The sequence below is a fragment of the Protopterus annectens genome, chromosome 3.part0 (genome assembly GCF_019279795.1).
Source record: "Protopterus annectens isolate FY-2018-M chromosome 3.part0, PAN1.0, whole genome shotgun sequence".
NCBI classification, from domain to species: Eukaryota; Metazoa; Chordata; order Ceratodontiformes; family Protopteridae; genus Protopterus; species Protopterus annectens.
The window spans coordinates 1,684,729,837-1,684,751,475 of record NC_056731.1 but is presented as its reverse complement, the minus strand read 5'-3'; the positions used below and the strand labels follow the sequence as shown (position 1 = coordinate 1,684,751,475).

Below are 21,639 nucleotides of genomic sequence, written 5' to 3'. Positions count from 1 at the left end.
TTATATAAAGAAAAAACATTGATGTTTACAGATAAATACAAAAAGTATATATTTTCCCTGTGGTATGTTAATATGAGAATGTTATAAATATAGTTAGCTGACTGGCATAGGTTATAGGTGTTCCAACAATACACCAATTGCTAGGAGTTAATAAGAGTGTCTACATAATAAAGATTGAGTGCAGACAGAGACTCAGTGGATGATGACTAAGTATTTCATTTCAGACAGACAGTAAAGCATTAAGTGGAAGTGCAATGAACTCTAGTAGAAGTCAGGAAGCAGTGTTGCTGCAAGATACGGACTCTAGTAGAAGTCAGGAAGCTGTGTTGCTACAAGCTATATGTTTGCACTTAATAGCTTGAACTTGGTAACTTAGGCCAGCATAGATAGAGACATGAATGTGAAGTACTCTGTGTGATCACATTACACTTGGGTGGGGCAAGGATTAAAAATTAAAATGTTCTTCCATGACAGGATAGTGCCCGTTTCTTCTCACGAGACACGAGTAGGGACAGTAGTAAGTCTACACTGATGAAATAAGGGAGGAAAAAAAACAATGGTCTCCTGTACTTGACTGGAACTTTGGATGAATAAAGGAACTAAAATAAAAGTAAATATTCAAAATCTCACCAATTCATTGCTGATGTCTTCATCAAAATCTTCTTCCATTCCATCTGTCATATCATCTGCTTCTCCATCAGCAGTGCAGCCTGCTTCTACATGATCCTCGGTGGAGTTTTCTGCTGTTTCTGATGTGCATTCCTCCTGTGTGGACTCTGCATTCTCATCAATGTGCTTCCTCTGGGCTGTGGGAAAACAATTTTGTGAAAATCATGTTTTATTCTTTTTAGTTTTGTAGGCAAATGGTTATTCTTATATGTATAGAACAAAAAAAAATTATTTAAAATAATGCATTTTGATGGTTTAAAAATGCATGTTTTAAATGATGCTTTTAAAACATTTGTTGAATTTAGTACCTTTTTAGTAGAAAAAGTAAGGTTTTCAATGCCAATTTTAAAAGAATGTTTATTAGTATATTTGGACCTTCTTTTGGTAAATCAAGTTATCCAACCTAAGATAATATTTCTATGTCAAGCAATTATAAAACTAGGAGAATTTGTTTTTCCTTTTTTCAACTTTTATACTTTTATCGAAGCAACCAATTTAAAAAATAATATCACAGTACAATCTTTTATTTTAGATTTTACTTAACAATGTATATTAAAAAGAAATGCTCATTTGGAATGCATCACACTTTCTAATAGCTTATACCCATTTGTCATATATGTTTTGCACTCTATCAAAACTTTAAAAATAAGCAAATTCAAAGGAAAATGTTCACAATGATGATTATAATAACCTTTAAAGTGTTATTGCTTTCATTCTGAGTGGATACATTGCAATTCACTGAAGCACTAACTCCCCAAACCCAGTTTCCTGAAAAAAATCCCCACAAAACACTTTTTCAGTGCTTTCTATAGGGGACCAAGCCCTCTTGTACCCCTGATCATAGGATAATAGAAGGTTACTAGCCTAATGGTCCTGGGGCCCTTACAAGCCTAGCCAATAGTTTATCCCCAAAAAGTAACCTCAGTCAGCACTTGTCGCCCCTGTCAATGAGGGAAACAGGTGGACCCCATGGGACAAATGTGATGAGGGCATTGTTCCCCCATTCCACCCTAAATTATATAATTAACTCCATGATCATACTGTAAGATAAAAGGGGACAAATACCAGGAAATTACACTTAATATCTGCATGATTCTGAGAAACTGAGGATTGGGAAGTAAGGAATCTTTGAGCAATAGTATAATTGTTATTCAGGATGAAACCATCCCTCTCACCATCCATTTCAATGTGATTTATTCTCATATCTTGGCATTTGATGATAAAAGTTCCATTTCTTGTACCTCCTTCATTATTTACTTGATATTGCCAAGTGTTTGTGGTTCATATTTTCCTATTTCTGGTGATTTCTTTCTTCACACCAGAAATAAAAAATTCAACAAAGCCCTTGGCCATGTCATTATTATTGCTATTTTATCTTAACCATTCAGAAATTTGCTGTGAGTGCCACTTTTTCAGACCAAATAACATTACACAAGTTCTGTATTCCCCCCTTAAACTGCTCTAATTCTGAACATTGTCAAAAGATATGTTTGAAGTCCCCTGCTACACTTTATTATTTTACTTATTTAGTTTGCTTACTGGGTAGTACATGATCACAATAGACAATTTGCAGGGACTGTTCTAATTTTGAACACTGTCAAATGATATGTTTGAAGACCCCTGCTACATTTAATTATTTTATATATTTAGTTTGTTTACTGGATAGTACACTGATCACAATAGACCACTCACAGGGACAGCTTGGGTTTAAGTCCCGGTCATCATTAACAAAACTTCTAACAAAAGGGTGTAAGACTCAGATATCTCCTAGAGAGCCTTGTAAATGAATAAAAATACTTAAAAGAGGCATTTCCAAAATACATAAATAAATAAAGTTCCTCAATTTTATGACATTTGCTGGATAACTCTTTCCCAGTCCACATGAGTAATGCAGTATTTAACTCTTCATCTCAAATAATTCCAAACGTATTTGTCTGTTTGCTACCTTCTTCTTTCAACACCATAAATGGTTTACTTTATTTTCCCTTTTTACTGGATTTACATGCATCATAACATTTTACATGTATCTGCTTCAACCTACTTGCCAAGATAGGTAGCTAATAGAAAAAGGGAAAGTGGTGACCTTATTAATGCCTTTACTTAACTGAAACATTTTGGTAAAGCCCATTTCTTAACCTCTCTATGTGTGCTGAGGCATTAAAATGCAGATGCATTATTTAATGTACAAACCTCTCGGAAAAACCCATTGCTCTTAGCACTTCAAATAAATACTGTTAACAAACCCTGTTAGAAGACTTGTCAGTGTCCAAGCTTAAAATAAACTATGTTTGTTTGACTGTGTTGGCATCTTTTATCAACATAATCATATTGAATAAGTTAACATGAGTGGTTCCACCTTGTACAAAATCTATGTGTTCCACATCAATCAGTGAGGAGTGTACACAGGCTAATCTGCTGGCAATCATTACAATAATAAAAATAATTTTGATCAAGTATTGATGTAGGTCTATATAATCCTAACTTGTGAAAGATCCTTGCATGATTTGTGAATAACCATTATCATAGCTTCTTTACATGTATATAGGGTCTTTCCAGTTACCACAACAAAATTAGCTAGTTTAGTAAAGTCCTTAGTAAATGTGTCTTTCAGCATGACATACATTTCTTGGGATAAATAATATGATGGGGGTGTTTTACTCTTCTTTTGATACCTTAATTTTGTTTTCACTTCATCCCCCACAACCTCCTGCATCGGATAGCCTCCCCCCAATCCTGTTTGAAACTTTCTAATGGGTTCTTGCTTAACAAGTCTATCATTTTGTGCATCTTTCCCTCCCAATCTGTCTCTGCTTTGTATGGGTTTTCATAAAATGAATAAAATGGCCCTAGTATATCTTCATGGTTCTCACAATGAGTTCCTGTTATTTGATCTATAATTTTGCATGTTGATCACTCCTCCTTCTGTTGTCTAAGTCTTATAGCTAAATGCTTTCTGTCCTTTATGTATTATTTTAGATATTATAAGAATTCTCATAGCTTGGTCTACTTCATAAACCAGTATTATTATTTTATATTATTATTTTATATTTGTTGACCGGCTGGTCTGACTGGATATATGTCCATTTTCAGCAGAGGCCCAAGGAGAAAAGCTCCAATCAACACAAATAATAGTTATTTTACATGAAGGATTTTAAAAATAGAGGTACATCTTTTAACAATTCTTTACATTACTTTACATTTCTTTACATTGCTGGTTTAAGATTCTTTATACATGTAATGATTTAGGGAATAATACAGGAATGTGTAAGAAATGACATGAGGTTACTATATGATGATTTAGGGAGTAATACATAAAGGTGTTAGGAACAACATGAGGTTAATATATGAAAACATACTCTCTTTAAAGGTTAACAGAGCGGCACCTACTTGGTTAGTCAGGGTTATCTATCTATCTATCTATCTATCTATCTATCTATCTATCTATCTATCTATCTATCATCTATCTATCTATATGTAAACACTGTAACTAAAACTTTGAGATTCAGACCCTTCCTTCATTCCTAAAAATCACTTCTTAGTGTTTCTTTAGTAGCTCTGCAGGTGACCTGACCCTTTTTGAATCTTCTTTCTCATGTAAAAAATTCCTTAGAGCTTAATCATACCTATCCCCATACTTTTATTATCTGAGTCCTCTGCTGTGTAAAAAGCCCTAGTCTGCTTTTAAAACTGTTCTCCTTACAAATATACAGATTAACATTCCAATTTCTCTTGAACCTTTCTTTGTCAACATACTCACTCATTAGAAATGGAAACTGATTTGATAAAGGCTGTATGTAAAATCTTAAAAAGATATACACGCTAGCCATGATTTTGACTATTTTTGCATATCTTTTATACTTGTATGAGAAATTTTTCCAACACAGAAGTTAGGAAAAAAAAGAGAAAAGGGGCAGATTACAATCACTGAACATCATTACTTAAAAAAAAACAAAAAAACAAAAAGATGAGTAAGACCAAAGTTGACAACATTGCTCAAGCGGTGGAAGTGCAAAGACAGCTGGGTATAAACAGTGAGATTAATAAGGAAACTAATAAGACTAATGGTGATAAAAAACATTCCTTTGCAACAACTGATAGAGCAGACACTGCTGAATTAGAAGTAGGAGATTCTTCAGATCAGCTCAGAAATGAAAAACTTGTAATTGGAGATTCAGTTATTGGAGGAACTGATACTTACACTTGCAGACAGGATAATGAACATCAAACAGTGTTATCTTTGCCACGATCAAAACTACAGGATGTGAGTAGAACCTTAGATGCCTTAATGGAAGAAAACCTGTAATTGTTTTATTTATGTTGGTACAAATTATCGCATCTTCAAGGACTCTCTGACTGTTAGCAGGGAACTTGCAGCCCTCTTAGGTAGTTTAGCTAGTGTTAGGAAGTAGTTTTCACAATTCACATATATATTAATGAGAGTCAAGTCAGTGTGAATAAAAAGATTTTTTGGGTAAACAACTAGATTACAAAAAATGGCCCTTTTAAACCTGGAAATGTATAGTGCAGCTAAGCCTAAGTTTGGGCACATGTATTTAGACAGAATGATGTGCGCTTGTCAAGACAAGGGGACAACATTTTTGCTATAGATATATTGTAATGTTTGACTAATATAATACAGGATTTTTTTCCAGGCCATAAATGTAACAGTTCACAGATAGCAAAATTTGATGTATCTGTATGCATGTACATGTTGATACTGCTACTGATTTGTGAAACATGGCTAAAGGACAATGACTGGAAGCAATTTCTAATCAGGGTATAAATGTTTTACTAAAGATTGTTATTAGAACTGTAAGTATTACATTTTCAGTGGTAACACCAATATTGTACATTATGTAACTGTGATAATAAAGCCAACCCTGGAATACATAACCAGTCAACCAGTCAAGTGGTGATGACCTAGAGGAATTCATACATTTCTTGCATGAAGAGCACGAAGGAAAGATAATAATGGCTGGGGACTTAAATTTACCAGAAACAGGCTGTAATAACATTGATTCAGCAACATTAGTTACGAAATTATTTACATTTGTTCAGGGACAACAATCGCTTCAGACTATTAAAAAAAAACTACTAGGAAACGGAAGTGACCATTACTTCATATTAGGTTTTAACCACCACTGATGTGCAATGATTATGGGGTTATAGAGGTTCAATTACTGCTAGGTAATTCTGAGAAAATTAAATCTAAACCAAAGCACAAAAAATTAATAACAGATTATATGGAAGCAAAATAGTTAACTGTGTAAAACTAAACGGAGTGAGGCATTCGGTGGAAAAACTGCAGAAGAGATGTGGTAAGTTTTGAAAGGCAAATAGTTTGTATGGAAATAGCTTGCAAGCAAAACAATTAAAAAAAAATGTTAAACATCAAGATCGAGGCATGTAACATCAGGAAGACATTTGTTCCATAGGAGCAATATGCTTAACTAAGGTGAGGGAGAAAAATATAAGAAATGGAAATGAGATCCAGCTATAACTTTGAAAACTGAAATAAACAATCTGGACAGACAAATTAAACACAGTGTGAGATAAGATTCAGAAAAGTTTGAATATGTGTAGAAAGATATTGAGCATAATAGGAAACCATTTTATAGATACAAAGTATCTTGCTACGGTAAGGGAAAACAGATCTTGTACTTTACAAAAAAAAGCACCAAACCAGGCATGTCCAAGGGTCAGCTTCCGGTGATTTCTCCTGTCTACCTGGTGACTCTGGGCATACTGGGGCAATGCAGCAATTGCCTCATGTACACAAACAACCCTCTCTTCTTACCACCCAACACTACAACCTGCTGGAGATGCACTTACATAGCAAAACTGGAAGCAAAGCGCTCTCCACCCAAGATTGTGCTAGACAGTCAAGAGGAGAAGGTTAGGGGCGGAGCCTAGATGGCAAACAGATAAGCAGCATTTTTTAGAGCTCCACAAAACAGTACTAGAAAACAGGGAAAAATATTTTCATTAACCGGAAATAGAAAAAAAAGGAATTAAGAACTACAACTCTACCAAATTTCAAGAAATATTATTGAGTTTTTCTTGTCAAAATATTCTGGAGAACAACACAACTGTTTGGTAATGGCCAATTTAAAGAATTCTCACTCAGAAACCACTCTGAAGAAGGAGATACAACTGATGTCTTCCACATTACATGAACTGTCGTTGAAAATGTATAGATTCACTGATAATTTGGAAAGTCTGAAGGAAAACTGCCAAAAGCAAGCAGATGTACTAAAAGAAATACTGTAGCAACAACAACGTAAATTACTTGATATGGAGACATCACTAAATGACATAGATGGAAGACTCAAAGAAGAGGAAAATCAGATATAATTCTTACTTTACAAAAATAACTGGCTACTTAATAAAGTGGATGATTTAGAGAATAGGGAGAGGAGAACTAATATAAGAGTATTTGGCCTTCCAGAAAAAAACTGATGGAGAATACATCATCACCTTTTTGAATTCCTGGCTTTTTGAAGTGCTTGATTTAAAAGAGGGATTATCAAATGGAATAGAAAGAGTTCACAGAGCCATAGGAAAATCTATACCCTCTTCACCTAATGCACCACCATGATCAATTGTGGTAAAGTTCTTGCCCTTTTTGGATAAATAACTCATTTTAAAAACAGCCTGGAGAAAAAGTCCCACAACATAAAAACAGAGTCAGATCAGATTTGACAATGATTATTCTGCAAAAGTGCTAGAAATAAGGAAAAAAATTGGCCTTTAGTGAAACTTCTCAAACAAAATAACATAAAAGTGCAGATGGTATATCCTGCTAGAATCAGAATTTTTATTCAAATGACTTGAGAACCTTTAACAACATTGAAGAAGCTTCTACCTTCATCAAGAATAATAATATCATCACAATTCCTGAAGAAATGGACTGGACTGTTTCTACCAATTTGAAAAGATCTCCAGAAAAAAAATACTTGGTCTGATGTAAGGAAAAAGAAACAAAGAACTGATTCTAAAACTACACAGTCTTCCAAATATCTCAACGAATCAACAAAGATATAGACTTCTGGACTTTACCTCAAAATAGGTTCATAGGCTCATAGGTAGGTACCAGGCTATCTGCCCGAGGGCATTTATAAGCCTAGCCAGAGTGTGTCAGCTTTCGCCGCCCCATTGATTAATTAACTGAGCCTCTGTCAAGAAGAGCCAATGAAGTGATCCCAGGGGTGTATTTTCTGTTACCCATCCACTTGTCAAGGTTTCTCTTAAAGAATGTTAGTGAGGGGCTCTGCCTAATGTAGTTAGGAATTTTTTTCCAAAGCATGAGGAGTCTCTGTGACAGGAATCTATCCCTCCAGCATGTTCTATTTATTATTGTGGTGAGGTTTAGCTCCATAGAGCGAGTGGCTCACAGTGACTTGGAATTATTTAGGTGGAGCATGTCCATCAATTCTGAGTTGGACATGGCTCTGTAAGTCAGGCAGAGATCACCTCTGAGTAAGCGATATGCGACTGAGTACAGCTGGAGTTTTTCCAGTCGGGCTGCATAGGACATATGTTTGCGGCCAGTAATCCTCTTGGTGAGGTACTTTTGTGGTCTTTCCAGCTGTTGGAAATGTCTTGTGAGGTACATCCCAACTGGAGCATTGTACTCTGATGGGTCTGATAAGTAATGAGTAGAGGGGCACTATAACCTCTTTATTTTTAGATGCGAACCCTTTAGAAATTAGATGGGCACATACATAGAAGGATTTCCTAACTACTTTGGCAATATGATTGTCAAAGGAGAGATTACTATCTACCTGGGTCCCCAAATCTCTTATTACCTCTTCTGTATTAAGGGGGCTGCCACCTATGTGATAATTCATGGGTATTTTGTTTTTCCCAAATGGGATGACTATGCATTTTTTGGCATTTAGCTTGAGACCATGACTTTGACACCAGGTGTCCGTCTCAGTAAGGCCCTTTTGGAGAATGTCCGTGTCAGCCGGAGAGTCAGTTATGGCTCCCAGTTTGCAGTCATCGGAGAACTTGGTTAGCCATAGTCCTCCTGATTTTGCCTGTACTTCTGAGAAGTATATGCTGAACAGTAGGGGTCCCAGGACCAAGCTTTGTGGGAAACCACTTGTGACTGGTTTAGAGTCAGACCTGGAGCTCGCTATTCTTACCGTGCGAGTTCTGTCTGTAAGCCAGTTGGCAACCCATCTCATGACGTAGGGGTTTATGTTCAGACTGGTGAGTTTTTCTATAATTCCTGAGTGGGGAATGGTGTCAAAATCCTTGGCGAGATCAAGGTAGGCTGTGTGAACTACCTTCCCCTCATCTATGGCCTTGGTGACTGTCTCGAAGAAGTCAACCAGGTTTAGTAGGCATGATCTGGCCTTAACAAAGCCGAACTGGGTCAGTTCCAGTGTTTGGAGGCTTCCAATGTCTTTGTTAATAAGTTCCATGATGATGCACTCCATAGCCTTGCAGACCAGGCTAGTCAGGTTTATGGGGTAATAGTTACCAGGGTCAGTTGTAGCCCCTCCTTTGTGGAGCGGAATAACTGTTGCTGTGTGCCATTCTATGGGCACGTAGCCTGTGGAGAGGCTGAGGATGAACAGTGTGTTTAGGTGGGGGTTTAGTTTGTTCTGTAGTTTGTGCAAGATGCAGCCTGGGACACCATCTGGCCCCATTGATGCTGTGCTTTTGGCTTTTGACAAGGCTGTTTTCACCTGTGCGTCTGTGATTTCTGGGACACTACACTTCTCCCGTATTGTTGTGGGCCCTTTTGTGGGTGAGAGGGGGGTGAAGTTTGCACTGAATCTATCTGACAAGATGTTGGCAATATCAGTAGGTTCAGTATATTTTGTGCTATTTTGCCCTAGCTCAGAGCATATCTGTGGGTTGCCACTTAGATTCTTGACATAGCTAAAGAAGGCTTTGTGGTTATCTTTTGAATCCTTGGCTATTTTTCTTTTGAAGTTAGCCTTGGAGGATTTTATGAGGGACCTTAGTTTCTTACTGATACTGATCAGGGATGTCTTTCCTTCCTGGGATTTGCTTTTTTTCTGAACTAGTTTTCTCCTTCTATTGTATAGCCTGTTTATGGCAGGGGTCCACCAGACTGGTTTCCTATTCTTAGGGGAGTGAGTCTTGGTTTTGCTAGGGATGGCATGATCCATTCATCCTTGTAGGTGCTCATAGAGTGCATTTATAAAGGTTCCTGCATCTTGGACACTTTTATCCTTTAGCGTGGGGGCTGTGAAACTTACCACCTCTGTCTTATGTAAGGTGAAGTTTGCTACAGAAAATATTTTCACTGTGGTTTCCTTGGTTGGAGGTGGTGGTGTGGTGTGGACATCCAGAGTGATTAGTTTATGGTCTGATCTAACCAGTGAGGGGTTGACCTCTGGTGTGGAACACCTGTTGCCCATGTTGGTGATGACCAGGTCCAATATGTTTTCACCTCTGGTAGGGGAGTTTACTAGCTGATCCAGGGCATTTGAGTTGATAAATTCCAGGAAGCTCTGGACCTGGGAGTTTGTACTTGAGTAGGTTTGCCAGTTAACGGTAGGGTAATTGAAATCACCCAATATCAGGGTGTTCGGTAGGACCTTCATGTTTTCCACTGTCTCCAGAAAGGTGGACTGGTGGTCCTGGGTCATGGAGGGTGATCTGTAGCAGGCCACAATTTGCATTGCAGATTTGCCTGATGTTAGTTGCACATGGATGATCGGAGGTATCATGCTACGCCACTAACCTGGAGGTGTAGGTATCCTTGATGAATATGGATACACCCCCTCCTTTTGTGTTTCGGTCCATGTTCTGTGGCCGAAATGTGTAGTATGAGTTGTAGCCTGGTAGTGCTGGGGTGCTCTGTGGAGCCTTGAACTAGGTTTCAGCTACTACACAGATGTCGACGTTCTCCATACTGATGAGTGCTTCGAGCATGTGCATTTTGAGATTTAAACTCCTGGCGTATGTATTTTATCTATTATATTGCTTATTATACTCTGAGGCATTTATACTTTTTATACTTGACTATTTTATCCTTAAACACTACCGGTTGAAACATTCCAAGGAAAAGATATAATTTATTAAAATATATGAAATTAAATAAAGTACAAGTAGTGTTTCTTCAAGAGACTCACTTCAAAACAAATGATACCTTTAGCTGGAATCCTAATGAATATATGACCTTATCTCACTCTTCATATAAGAAAAAGACTAGGGGAACTTTAATTTTATGGAAAAAAATGTCACTATGCCTCACATCATTTACAAATATGAAGATAAAGAAGGACTCCTAGCCATAGTAATAGTAAAATATAACAACAGACGCTGGGCATTAGTAAATATATATTGGTTTCCAGGTATTGGGATTGGGACAATAAGAAAATACATGGATCTAATAACTAGAGTAAATAAAGGAAATTTGATTTTGGGAGGTGACTTTAATTGTATATTGGATAAATCAGAGACCACAAATAAAAGAAATGTACATGTAAGTTCTATAGGGAAGCTACTTAAAATGGGGAGAAAGTTTAAATCTAATTGATATATTTAGTTATAAGGAGAACAACTCATTATTATTTTCAATCGAAGACCACAGATTTGGGACACATACAAGAATTGATAAAAATCTTCACATCTCAAGAGCTAAATTCAAAAATAATAAAATTTTCCATAATCCCTTGTCCCTTTTCAGACCATAATTCATTAATTCTCAAAATACATACAGATTATAAGAAATTAATTTTTATGTCAAGAATTCCAGCTTACATTACAAAATTAAAACAATTTAAACCTTGGTTAGATTCAGAAGTACAATTCTTTTTAGATATAAACCACACTACTGAAATAAATGTAATTAATCTTTGGGATACCTTGAAAGCCTATCTAAATGGAAAAATTATTTCATGGTATATAAACAAGCTAAAAGAGTGGGAATCAGAATTTTGTAACATCATAAAACAAATTACAGATCTCACTATTAATTCATCTACTTACACACAAAATAATCACAAAAAAGCATTGGAAGACTTAAACAAAAGATATAATGAAATCCTAACTCACAAACCTAATATAGCTGTAGAAATGTTAAAACTTAGTTCCTATGCAAACATATGCATAATTTAGCAATAAGATTAAAAAACATTTGACTGAAAATAAAATTATACATGAAGGAAGGAAAAAAAAGGTTTTGGATAAAAATGATATACTAGATGCATTTAAACATTATTTCTCTGACTATTATAATGATACTTCACATATAACTAACACATCAGACTTAGACCTGAAATTAGTAAAGGTAAAGGCGATGCCAGAAAAGTTAAATAACAAATATCTCTAAAAGAAATTACTCAAAAAATCAAGGAAACTAAAAGTAATAAAACACCGGTAATTGATGGAATAATTAATGAATTGTATAAGATATTTCCATCTTCAGTAATATCATTGTTTCACAAAACTTTGAATGAAATTCTTGCACAAAACACAACTCCAATTTCATGGAGATACTCCTTAATTACACCCATTATAAAAGAAAGCAAAGACCCTTTACAGTGTAAATCTAATAGGCCAATATCTTTATTTAACAATTACAATATCTTCATGTCAATATTAGTTAGTAGAATTAAAAAATCATTGACACACATAATAAATGAAGATCAAACAGGATTCATTTATAAAAGACACACACATGACAATATACAAAGAAGTCTAACACTCATAGATTTTCTAAACAGAAACAACCAAGAAGCTCTAATAGTAACTTTGGACATAGAAAAAGCTTTTGATTTGTTGAGCTGGGATTTTCTTTTTAAGGCTTTAGAATTGTTTGAATTTCCTACTAATTTTATTATGCTAATAAAGAATATTTATAAAAACAATTTGGCTTATGTAAAACTTGGGCCATTTACCTCAAAGGCTGTTGAAATAACCAATAGTACAAAGCAGGGATGCCCAATGTCTCCCATCCTGTTTCCCTTAGGAATAAAATTACTTGCCTCATTAGTATGCCACAACTCTAATATATCAGGCATAGATGTATATGGTCAGCTCAGTTCAAAAATTATGTTATTTGCTGATAATGTTTTACTCACATTATCTGTCTCGGAGAAATCAGTAAAAAAAATAGATGAAATAGTGGAAAGGTTTTATCATATTTCTGGCCTTAGATTTAACAAGGGAAAATCTAATTATATACATTTGAATAAAAAGAGAGAATTTACCTTAACTACAAATTGTGTGATAGGAAAATTTTTTCTCTGTTTATTTGCTAAGTTTTTCTGCATAGCTGCCTAGTTGGAGCATTTTCTGGCTTGTTAAACTTGATTTCTGCATTGGTAGCTGTATTTAGAGCACAACCAAAAGTTGTTTACTGAATTTCCTGTTTGCACTTAATTTTTAAATCGTTTTTTTTCTCAAAACTTGCATATTTTCTGTCCTTGACCTAGCACTCTTGTGTGGGGTCATTTACTGCACTGTTATAACTTGATATTACCTGTGAACCTCTGCTATCTCTGAAAAAACAAAAAAAAAATCTTGCTTTTTTCCCACTTTTCTGAGATTTAAAAAAGTTCAGTTACAGGCTTGCTGTTTCCTGAACTGTTTGTAAGTTTCTGTGACGCCATTTTTGCTTGGGCTAAAGGAAAGTCTCTCTGTTGATCAGTGGCAGTGAATAACATTGAGCAGCCTTCCCTGCCCCCTGTAGGAGTGGTTACTGACTTGAAACTGTAGTTTTATTGGCCAACAGGGGCCATTTCCAAAACTCCTTCATCTTCCTCTCTTAAAACCTAGTTGCCTCGTGTTTTTGGTGTCTTTTCTGGCTTGTTGGCTGTTGGTGAAGCACCCACCAAGAGGAGAAAATGCTGAGAGAAGAAGGGAGCCACTTTTGAGATTTTAAGTATTTTTTCTCTGTTTATTTGCTAAGTTTTTCTGCATAGCTGCCTAGTTTGAGCATTTTCTGGCTTGTTAAACTTGATTTCTGCATTAGTAGCTGTATTTAGAGCACAACCAAAAGTTGTTTACTGAATCTCTTGTTTGCACTTAATTTTAAATCGTTTTTTTTTTCTCAAAACTGCATATTTTCTGTCCTTGACCTAGCACTCTTGTGTGGGGTCATTTACTGCACTGTTATAACTTGATATTACCTGTGAACCTCTGCTATCTCTGAAAAAACAAAAACAAAAAAAATCTTGCTTTTTTCTCACTTTTCTGAGATTTAAAAAAGTTCCGTTACAGGCTTGCTGGTTTGTAAGTTTCTGTGAGGCCATTTTTGCTTGGGCTAAAGGAAAGTCTCTCTGTTGATCAGTGGTAGTGAATAACATTGAGCAGCCTTCCCTGCCCCCATAGGAGTGGTTACTGACTTGAAACTGTAGTTTTATTGGCCAACAGGGGCCATTTCCAAAACTCCTTCATCTTCCTCTCTTAAAACCTAGTTGCCTCATGGTTTTGGCGTCTTTTCAGGCTTGTTGGCTGTTGGTGAAGCACCCACCAAGAGGAGAAAACGCTGAGAGAAGAAGGGAGCCACTTTTGAGATTTTAAGTATTTTTTTCTCTGTTTATTTGCTAAGTTTTTCTGCATAGCTGCCTAGTTTGAGCATTTTCTGGCTTGTTAAACTTGATTTCTGCATTAGTAGCTGTATTTAGAGCACAACCAAAAGTTGTTTACTGAATTTCCTGTTTGCACTTAATTTTAAATCGTTTTTTTTTTCTCAAAACTTGCATATTTTCTGTCCTTGACCTAGCACTCTTGTGTGGGGTCATTTACTGCACTGTTATAACTTGATATTACCTGTGAACCTCTGCTATCTCTGAAAAAAACAAAAACAAAAAAATCTTGCTTTTTCCCACTTTTCTGAGATTTAAAAAAGTTCAGTTACAGGCTTGCTGTTTCCTGAACTGTTTGTAAGTTTCTGTGAGGCCATTTTTGCTTGGGCTAAAGGAAAGTCTCTCTGTTGATCAGTGGCAGTGAATAACATTGAGCAGCCTTCCCTGCCCCCTGTAGGAGTGGTTACTGATTTGAAACTGCAGTTTTATTGTCCGTTTTGCGTCTATTCCTGCTTCTTTCCAGCTCCTGCTATCAAGCACGCCTTAACGTGCTTTAGTGCGATTTAGCGCGGAGTTGCCACTAGAGCAGCATCGGGCAGCGCCAGTTTAACAAGGTTAAACTTTTTCTGGCTCCATAAAGTCTGTTCTTCAATTTTTCCCTTAGAACTGCTCTGTTAGGAACCTAAACAGTTACACCTTCACTAAAAAGCACAGCACTTGTTCCTAATTGCTTTTTCTTCTCAAAAAGCTCAGCACTTGTCTTAAAAGCATATCCCTTGTCTTATAAGCATTTTCTTTGCAGGTCAAGCACTCCTATATTATACAAATCCATCACTTGCAAAACCCCCCAGGAGTGCCCACTTCCCTGCTAAGCCCTCTACTTTTCTGTCTCATACCAAATAATAATTCTTTCTAGCATGTCGAAGGGTCAGATGCTGGCATCCTCTCCTGCCCAGTTGGTGAATCTGGGAATTCTGAGGCAATGTTACAATTGCCTCATGTACACGGACAGCCCTCTCCTCCTCCCACATAACACTAACACTTGCGAGAGATGCAGCTATTTAGCCAAACTGGAGGCTGAGCTCTCTCAACTCAGGACTGGCAAGACCAGGCAGGAGGAGAAGGCAACTACACACAACACAATACAAGTCTCACATAACTCAACCACACCACTGAATCAAACACATAAACACACTAAGACATACTCGGAGGCTCTGAGTAAAAATTTACCTAAACAGCAAAGGCCTCCAAAGCAGACACCCAAGTGACTGCAAACTCAAGACACCACACAAACAACACATAAAAAACAAAATCAGTGTGCAAAGCAGTCACTGCCCTTAAGGCCAAATACAACACCAAACATACTTGTCATAGGTGACTCCATAGTCAGACACACTGACGTCCCACTCACCAGGCTGAACAAGGAGAAGGTCACGGTAAGCTGCCTATCGGGAGCTAGAATCCGCCACATAACACAAGCACTCAGGTCACTCCACAGCAAGTACAAGTATGACACAGTCCTTGTCCATGCTGGTGTGAACGACCTGAGACATACCTCCCTGGACTACATGAAAAGAGACATAGAGGAGCTCTCTGATTATGTAGCCCAGGCAGGTATGACCCTGACCCTGAGCAGTATCCTTCCTTCACCATGAATGATGCCACAATATAGTGACAAGATGATCAGCTTTAACAATTGGCTTAATTTCTGGTGTCATTCAAAGGGGATCCAGTGTCTGTCTGCTTGGGATGACATGCTTGACAAGCCACGCTGCTTCGCAAGGGACGGCTTGCACCTGTCACCCCTGGGATTCCGGATATTGGCTAAGGCTCTTGCCACCCCCATAGTGCCTTTTTTAGGCAAGGCTCAAATTCTAAACCTACCACCCTAGAAAACAAAAACCGGGAGAAAACTAAGGGTAATGCTGCTCAATGCCAGAAGTCTAAATCTCAAAATGCACGCACTCGAGGCCCTTCTCAGTATGGAGAACATCGATGTCTGTGCTGTGACTGAAACCTGGTTCAAGGCTCCTGAGAGCACCCCGGCACTATCAGGTTTTACCTCATATCATGCGTTCCGGCCCCAAAACCCGGACCATACCACAAAAGGAGGGGGTGTATCCATATTCATCAAGGATACCCACACCTCCAGGTTGGTGGCTACGCACGAAGCATCGGAAACCATCCAGGTGCAATTAACCATAGGCAAAACTGCTCTACAATTTGTAGCATGCTACAGGCCACCCTCTCAAACTCAGGAAACCCACACAGCCTTCCTGAAGACACTGGAGGGTATAAATGTATCACCAAACACCATCATATTGGGTGATTTCAACTACCCGAATATAGACTGGGAACATTACTCAAGCCCCAACTTTCTCCCAAAGGTTCCTGGAGTTCATAAATTCAAATGCCATGGAACAACTAGTCACCGTCCCCACAAGAGGAGAAAATATACTAGATCTCATCATCACAAACATGGGGACAAAATGCTCCACACCGGAAGTATATCCCTCTTTGGTGAGATCAGATCATAAACTAATCTCACTAGAAATCCACATCCCGCCCCCACCCCAAACAAAAAAGACCACAGTGAAGAACTTCTCTAAAGCAAACTTCACACTACTCAAGACAGGTGCGGTATCCTTCAAGGCCCCTGAGCCAATGGAAACCACAACCCAATCTGCGGAAGCCCTTACAAATGCCTTCTATGAACACCTTCAGGACTGCATGGATCAGGCAATCCCAAATAAAACCAAGACTCTTTCCACCAAGGGCAAACGTCCAGTCTGGTGGACCCCAGCCATAAACAAACTTTACAATAAGAGGAGAAAGCTATTACATGATAGAGCAAAATCCCAAAAAGGGAAGGCATCTTTGATCAGTACTAGCAAGAAACTATGATCCCTCATAAAATCATCCAAGGCCAACTTTGAGAAAAAAATTGCCATAGATTCAAAAGACAATCATAAGGCCTTCTTCAGCTATGTCAGAAACCTGGGTGGAAACTCCCAGATATGCTCAGAATTAGTCCAAAATGATACAAAAATCACTGAACCCACAGACATTGCCAACATACTGGCAGACAGGTTCAGCACAAACTTCACCCCCCCTCTCCCCCCAAAAGGAGAGATAACTATCCCAACAGAGTGTAGCCTCCCAGACATCTCAAATGCGCAGGTGAAAGCTGCTCTCTCTAAAGCTAAAAACACAGCATCAATGGGACTGGATGGTGTCCCCGGCTGTGTGCTACATGAACTCAATGAAGAACTAAACCCGCACATAAGGCAGCTGTTTAATCTTAGCCTTACCACAGGACATGTGCCCAAGGAGTGGCGTACGGCAACTGTGGTCCCACTCCACAAAGGCGGTGCCTCTATGGACCCTGGTAATTACCGCCCCATAAGCTTAACAAGCCTGGTCTGCAAAGCTATGGAGAGGATCATAATGGAACTCATAAACAAGGACATAGGGGACTTGCAGACCTTGGACCCAACCCAGTTTGGCTTTGTCAAGGGCAGATCTTGCCTTTTGAACTTGGTCGACTTCTTCGAAACAGTTACCAAGGCCACTGATGAGGGAAAGGCAGTCCATACAGCCTACCTTGACCTTGCAAAAGCTTTCGACACAATACCCCACTCGGATATCATAGAGAAACTTACCAGCTTAAATGTAAACCCATATGTCACAAGATGAGTTGCAAACTGGCTAAAGGACAGAACCCACAGGGTTAGAGTTGCTGGAGCCATATCACACTCCAAGCTGGTTACAAGTGGTGTCCCACAGGGCTCAGTCCTTGGCCCCCTATTGTTCGGCATCTACTTCTCAGAAGTACAGGCAGACATAGGAGGACTATGTCTGACAAAGTTTGCGGATGACTGCAAACTGGGTGCCATAGTGGATAGTACATCGGACACAGACATCCTTCAGAGGGGTCTCACGGAAACTGATAGCTGGTGCCAGAGCCATGGCCTGAAGTTAAACGCAAAAAAGTGTATAGTCATACCCTTCGGGAAAAACAAGGTAACCCCAAGCTACTATATAGATGGCAACCCACTAAGCACAGAAGAGGTTATCAGGGACCTGGGTACCCAGGTTGACAGTGGCCTCTCATTTGACACTCACGTTGCTAAAGTGGTTTGAAAGACCTTCTACATTGCTCATCTGATCATGAAGGGATTCACATCCAGATCGAGTGAGGTCATTGTTCCCCTGTACTCTTCACTTATCAGACCAATGATCGAGTACAATGCCCCGTTCGGGATGTATCTCAGCCGACACCTGCAGCAATTGGAGAGACCCCAAAAGTTCCTCACCAAAAGGATAAAGGGACTCCAAAACCTGTCATATACTGCCAGACTGAAGAAACTCCAACTCTATTCAGTTGCATACCGTCTGCTCAGAGGTGACCTGTGCCTGACATACAAGGCCATGACCAACCCGGAATTAATGGACATGCTCCACCTCAAAAAATCCAAATCCACCAGAACCACTAGAGCAAGTGACTTAAACCTTAGCACGGATATAAATAGGACGTGCTGGAGGGATAGATTTATCACCCAGAGACTCCCCATGCTGTGGAATAAAATCCCGGTCCATGTGAGGCAGAGCACCTCGCTGGCTCTTTTCAAGAGAAATCTTGACCGGTGGATGGGAGATTGTAGGTTTACCCTGGGAATCATCTCTGTGTCACTGCTGGACAGAGGCACAACAAACTAATGGGCACATTATTTCTAACATAAGGGGTGGCGTAAGCCACATAACTTTGGGCTAGGCTTATAAATGCCTTAGGGCAGATAGCCTAGTATAAACCTATGAACCTATGAACCTATAAGTTTCCATAATAAAATATTTAGGAATAACACTATGTGATAATTTGGAATCTATGTTAGCCACAAATTATAGCAACATAATTAATAAAATAAAAATGTTAATAGTAAGCTGGAATAAAATGTTCTTGAGATTTGAAGACAGATTACAAATAATAAAAATGACAATACTTCCAAAAATTAATTACATTGTACAAGCTATTCCTATGGTACCTAACAAGAAAATCTTGAAAGAAATGAATAAAATTCTATTAAACTTTCTTTGGTATCCAAAAAGAAATAGAATAGCCTATACACATCATATTAGATCTTGGGAAATGGGTGGAATTAAACTTTCAGATCTAGAATTATACATAAAAGCTTCCATATTAAGAACTATCATTAATTGGATAGATCCTAATTATTCTTCAACATGGAAAACATTGCACACTATTATTTTTTCTAAATGAAAATAAAATAATTACAAATTGTATATTAAGTGAACAAAATAATAGGATGTGGCACATATTGACTGTTAATAGTCAATATAATACAACAAAACCAACAAACTTAAATTATATAAATAATATTTATAATTTATTCAGAAGATTTATATATATACTAACACGGATATTAAGATTTGGCTAGACTTGATAATACCCTTTAGCTCTACAAAGAATTTCTTCAATAAAATTCATAATGTTATTTTAACTAGATGGGAGGGGAAAAACTTCACTTGTTGGCAACATTGTATAGAGAATCAAGTAGTATTAGGCATTCAACAAATTCAGAATAAATATGACATTCCATCAGCAGATTGGTTGATACTACAAAGCATATTATCATATGTTAAGGATCTTAATAGTAAAATTATTAATTCTCCTTATAAAACTAGTCCAACTTTGATAAGTCTAATATCTGAAGTTATTTACAACAATTATAATTGGATGAATCAAATTTCAAAATTATACAAAATATTGATAACATATAAAACTAACCCTAATGCAAGATATTGGAATTTCATAGCAAAAGGATGTCACACTAATCTATCAATTGAGAGTAAAACAAATCTTTTATGTTCTGTTAACTTAACATTTAATTTACAAGTATGGAAAATATTTACATGGAAATATATTCAGAGGGCAATTATTACACCTGATAAACTACCCAAATTCAATTAACTTTATAAATCCATTTGTTGGAGATGTTCTTTAAACTGTAAAGCTGATTGGTCTCATATATTTTTTGATTGTATTAATATAAAAAAAATTCTGGGAAAAAATTACTATTTTTCTCCAAGCTATATTCACAGATACCTTTATTTTAACAAATCTTTAGTCCTCTTAAATGTTAATGATACTACTGGAATGAATAAAAAAGATCTATACCTACTTTGGTCCATACTAACTGTGGCAAGGAAATGTATAACTAGAAAGTGGAAGTTTTCACAAGAACGTACTCTGGAAGAATTCTTGAGATTGATGGAAGAAACAGCAACATTAGAAATCAAGGTGAAGGAATCGAGAATTTCACCTAAAGCATGGGCAAACAATCCTTGGGAAAAAAATTTAACTCTTATTGAGACATTAAAAATGAACCCTAAATAATTAATGTGTAACATTATACTTTATTAATTGAATATTATAAACCTTTGTTACTAATTTCATATATTTTATTAATTTTTTCCCCTCCTTTGTACAGGTCAATTGTACATAGTGTATATAAAGGTTTATAGTACTTGTTTATTGATGATTGTATTGTTAAACATTATATTATTTGGAAAATAAAAAATTATTTGAAAAAAAAAAGAGGTTAACACCCACACTACACCTCAAGCAACACATAGCCCTTCTAAACCCACACCACCAACACTCTCACATAGCAACACTAAGCCCTCATATGCAGATGCCCTTAACAGTAACCTGCCCAATCAATGAGTACCTCTGAAGCTGAAACACAAACAAACACCAATCACAATCAAAGTATCACATAGCTCACGACACCAGTGTGCCACCCAAGAATAGCCCCTAAGCCAAGACATCATACCCACCACTTTATTCATAGGTGACTCTATAGTCAGTCACATTGATGTCCCACTCATCAGGCCGAACAAGGAGAAAATTACAGTCAGCTGCCTGTCGGGTGCCAGGATCCGCCACATAACACATGCACCCAAGTCACTCCACAACAGGTACAAATATGACTCTGTCATTGTCCATGTAGGAGTGAATGACTTGAGACATACCTCCCTGGACTACATGAAAAGAGACATGGAAGAGCTCTCAGATCATGTGTCCCAGGCAGGTATGACCCTAGCCCTGAGTAGCATCCTGCCTTTGCCCAGAATTATACCACAATATAAGGACAAAATGATTGACTTCAACAGTTGGCTAAGCTTCTGGTGTCATTCAATGGGATCCAGTATCTGTCTGCCTGGCATGACAGATCGACAGACCACGATTCATTGCCAGAGATTGTCTGCACCTGTAGCCCCTGGGATTCAGGTTACTGGCTAAGGCTCTTGCCACCACTATAGTGCCTTTTTTAGGCAAAGTTCAAAGGACAAAACCACCACCATAACAGGTACAAGCATTCAAAATCTGAAGGTAATGCTAGTCAATGCTAGAAGTCTAAACCTCAAA

General features: G+C 37.6%; 1 protein-coding gene across 2 annotated transcripts in view; it reads right to left on the bottom strand.

Moving 5' to 3' along the window:
- The window catches only part of RALYL (RALY RNA binding protein like), a 1,351,009-nt gene that overhangs the window by 157,729 nt on the left and 1,171,641 nt on the right, over window positions 1–21,639 (bottom strand). For both annotated transcript variants that reach the window (XM_044065722.1, XM_044065723.1), the window contains exon 6: window positions 631–806. In XM_044065722.1, coding sequence (XP_043921657.1) covers window positions 631–806 — 176 coding nt within the window. The remainder of the gene's footprint in view (window positions 1–630; window positions 807–21,639) is intronic.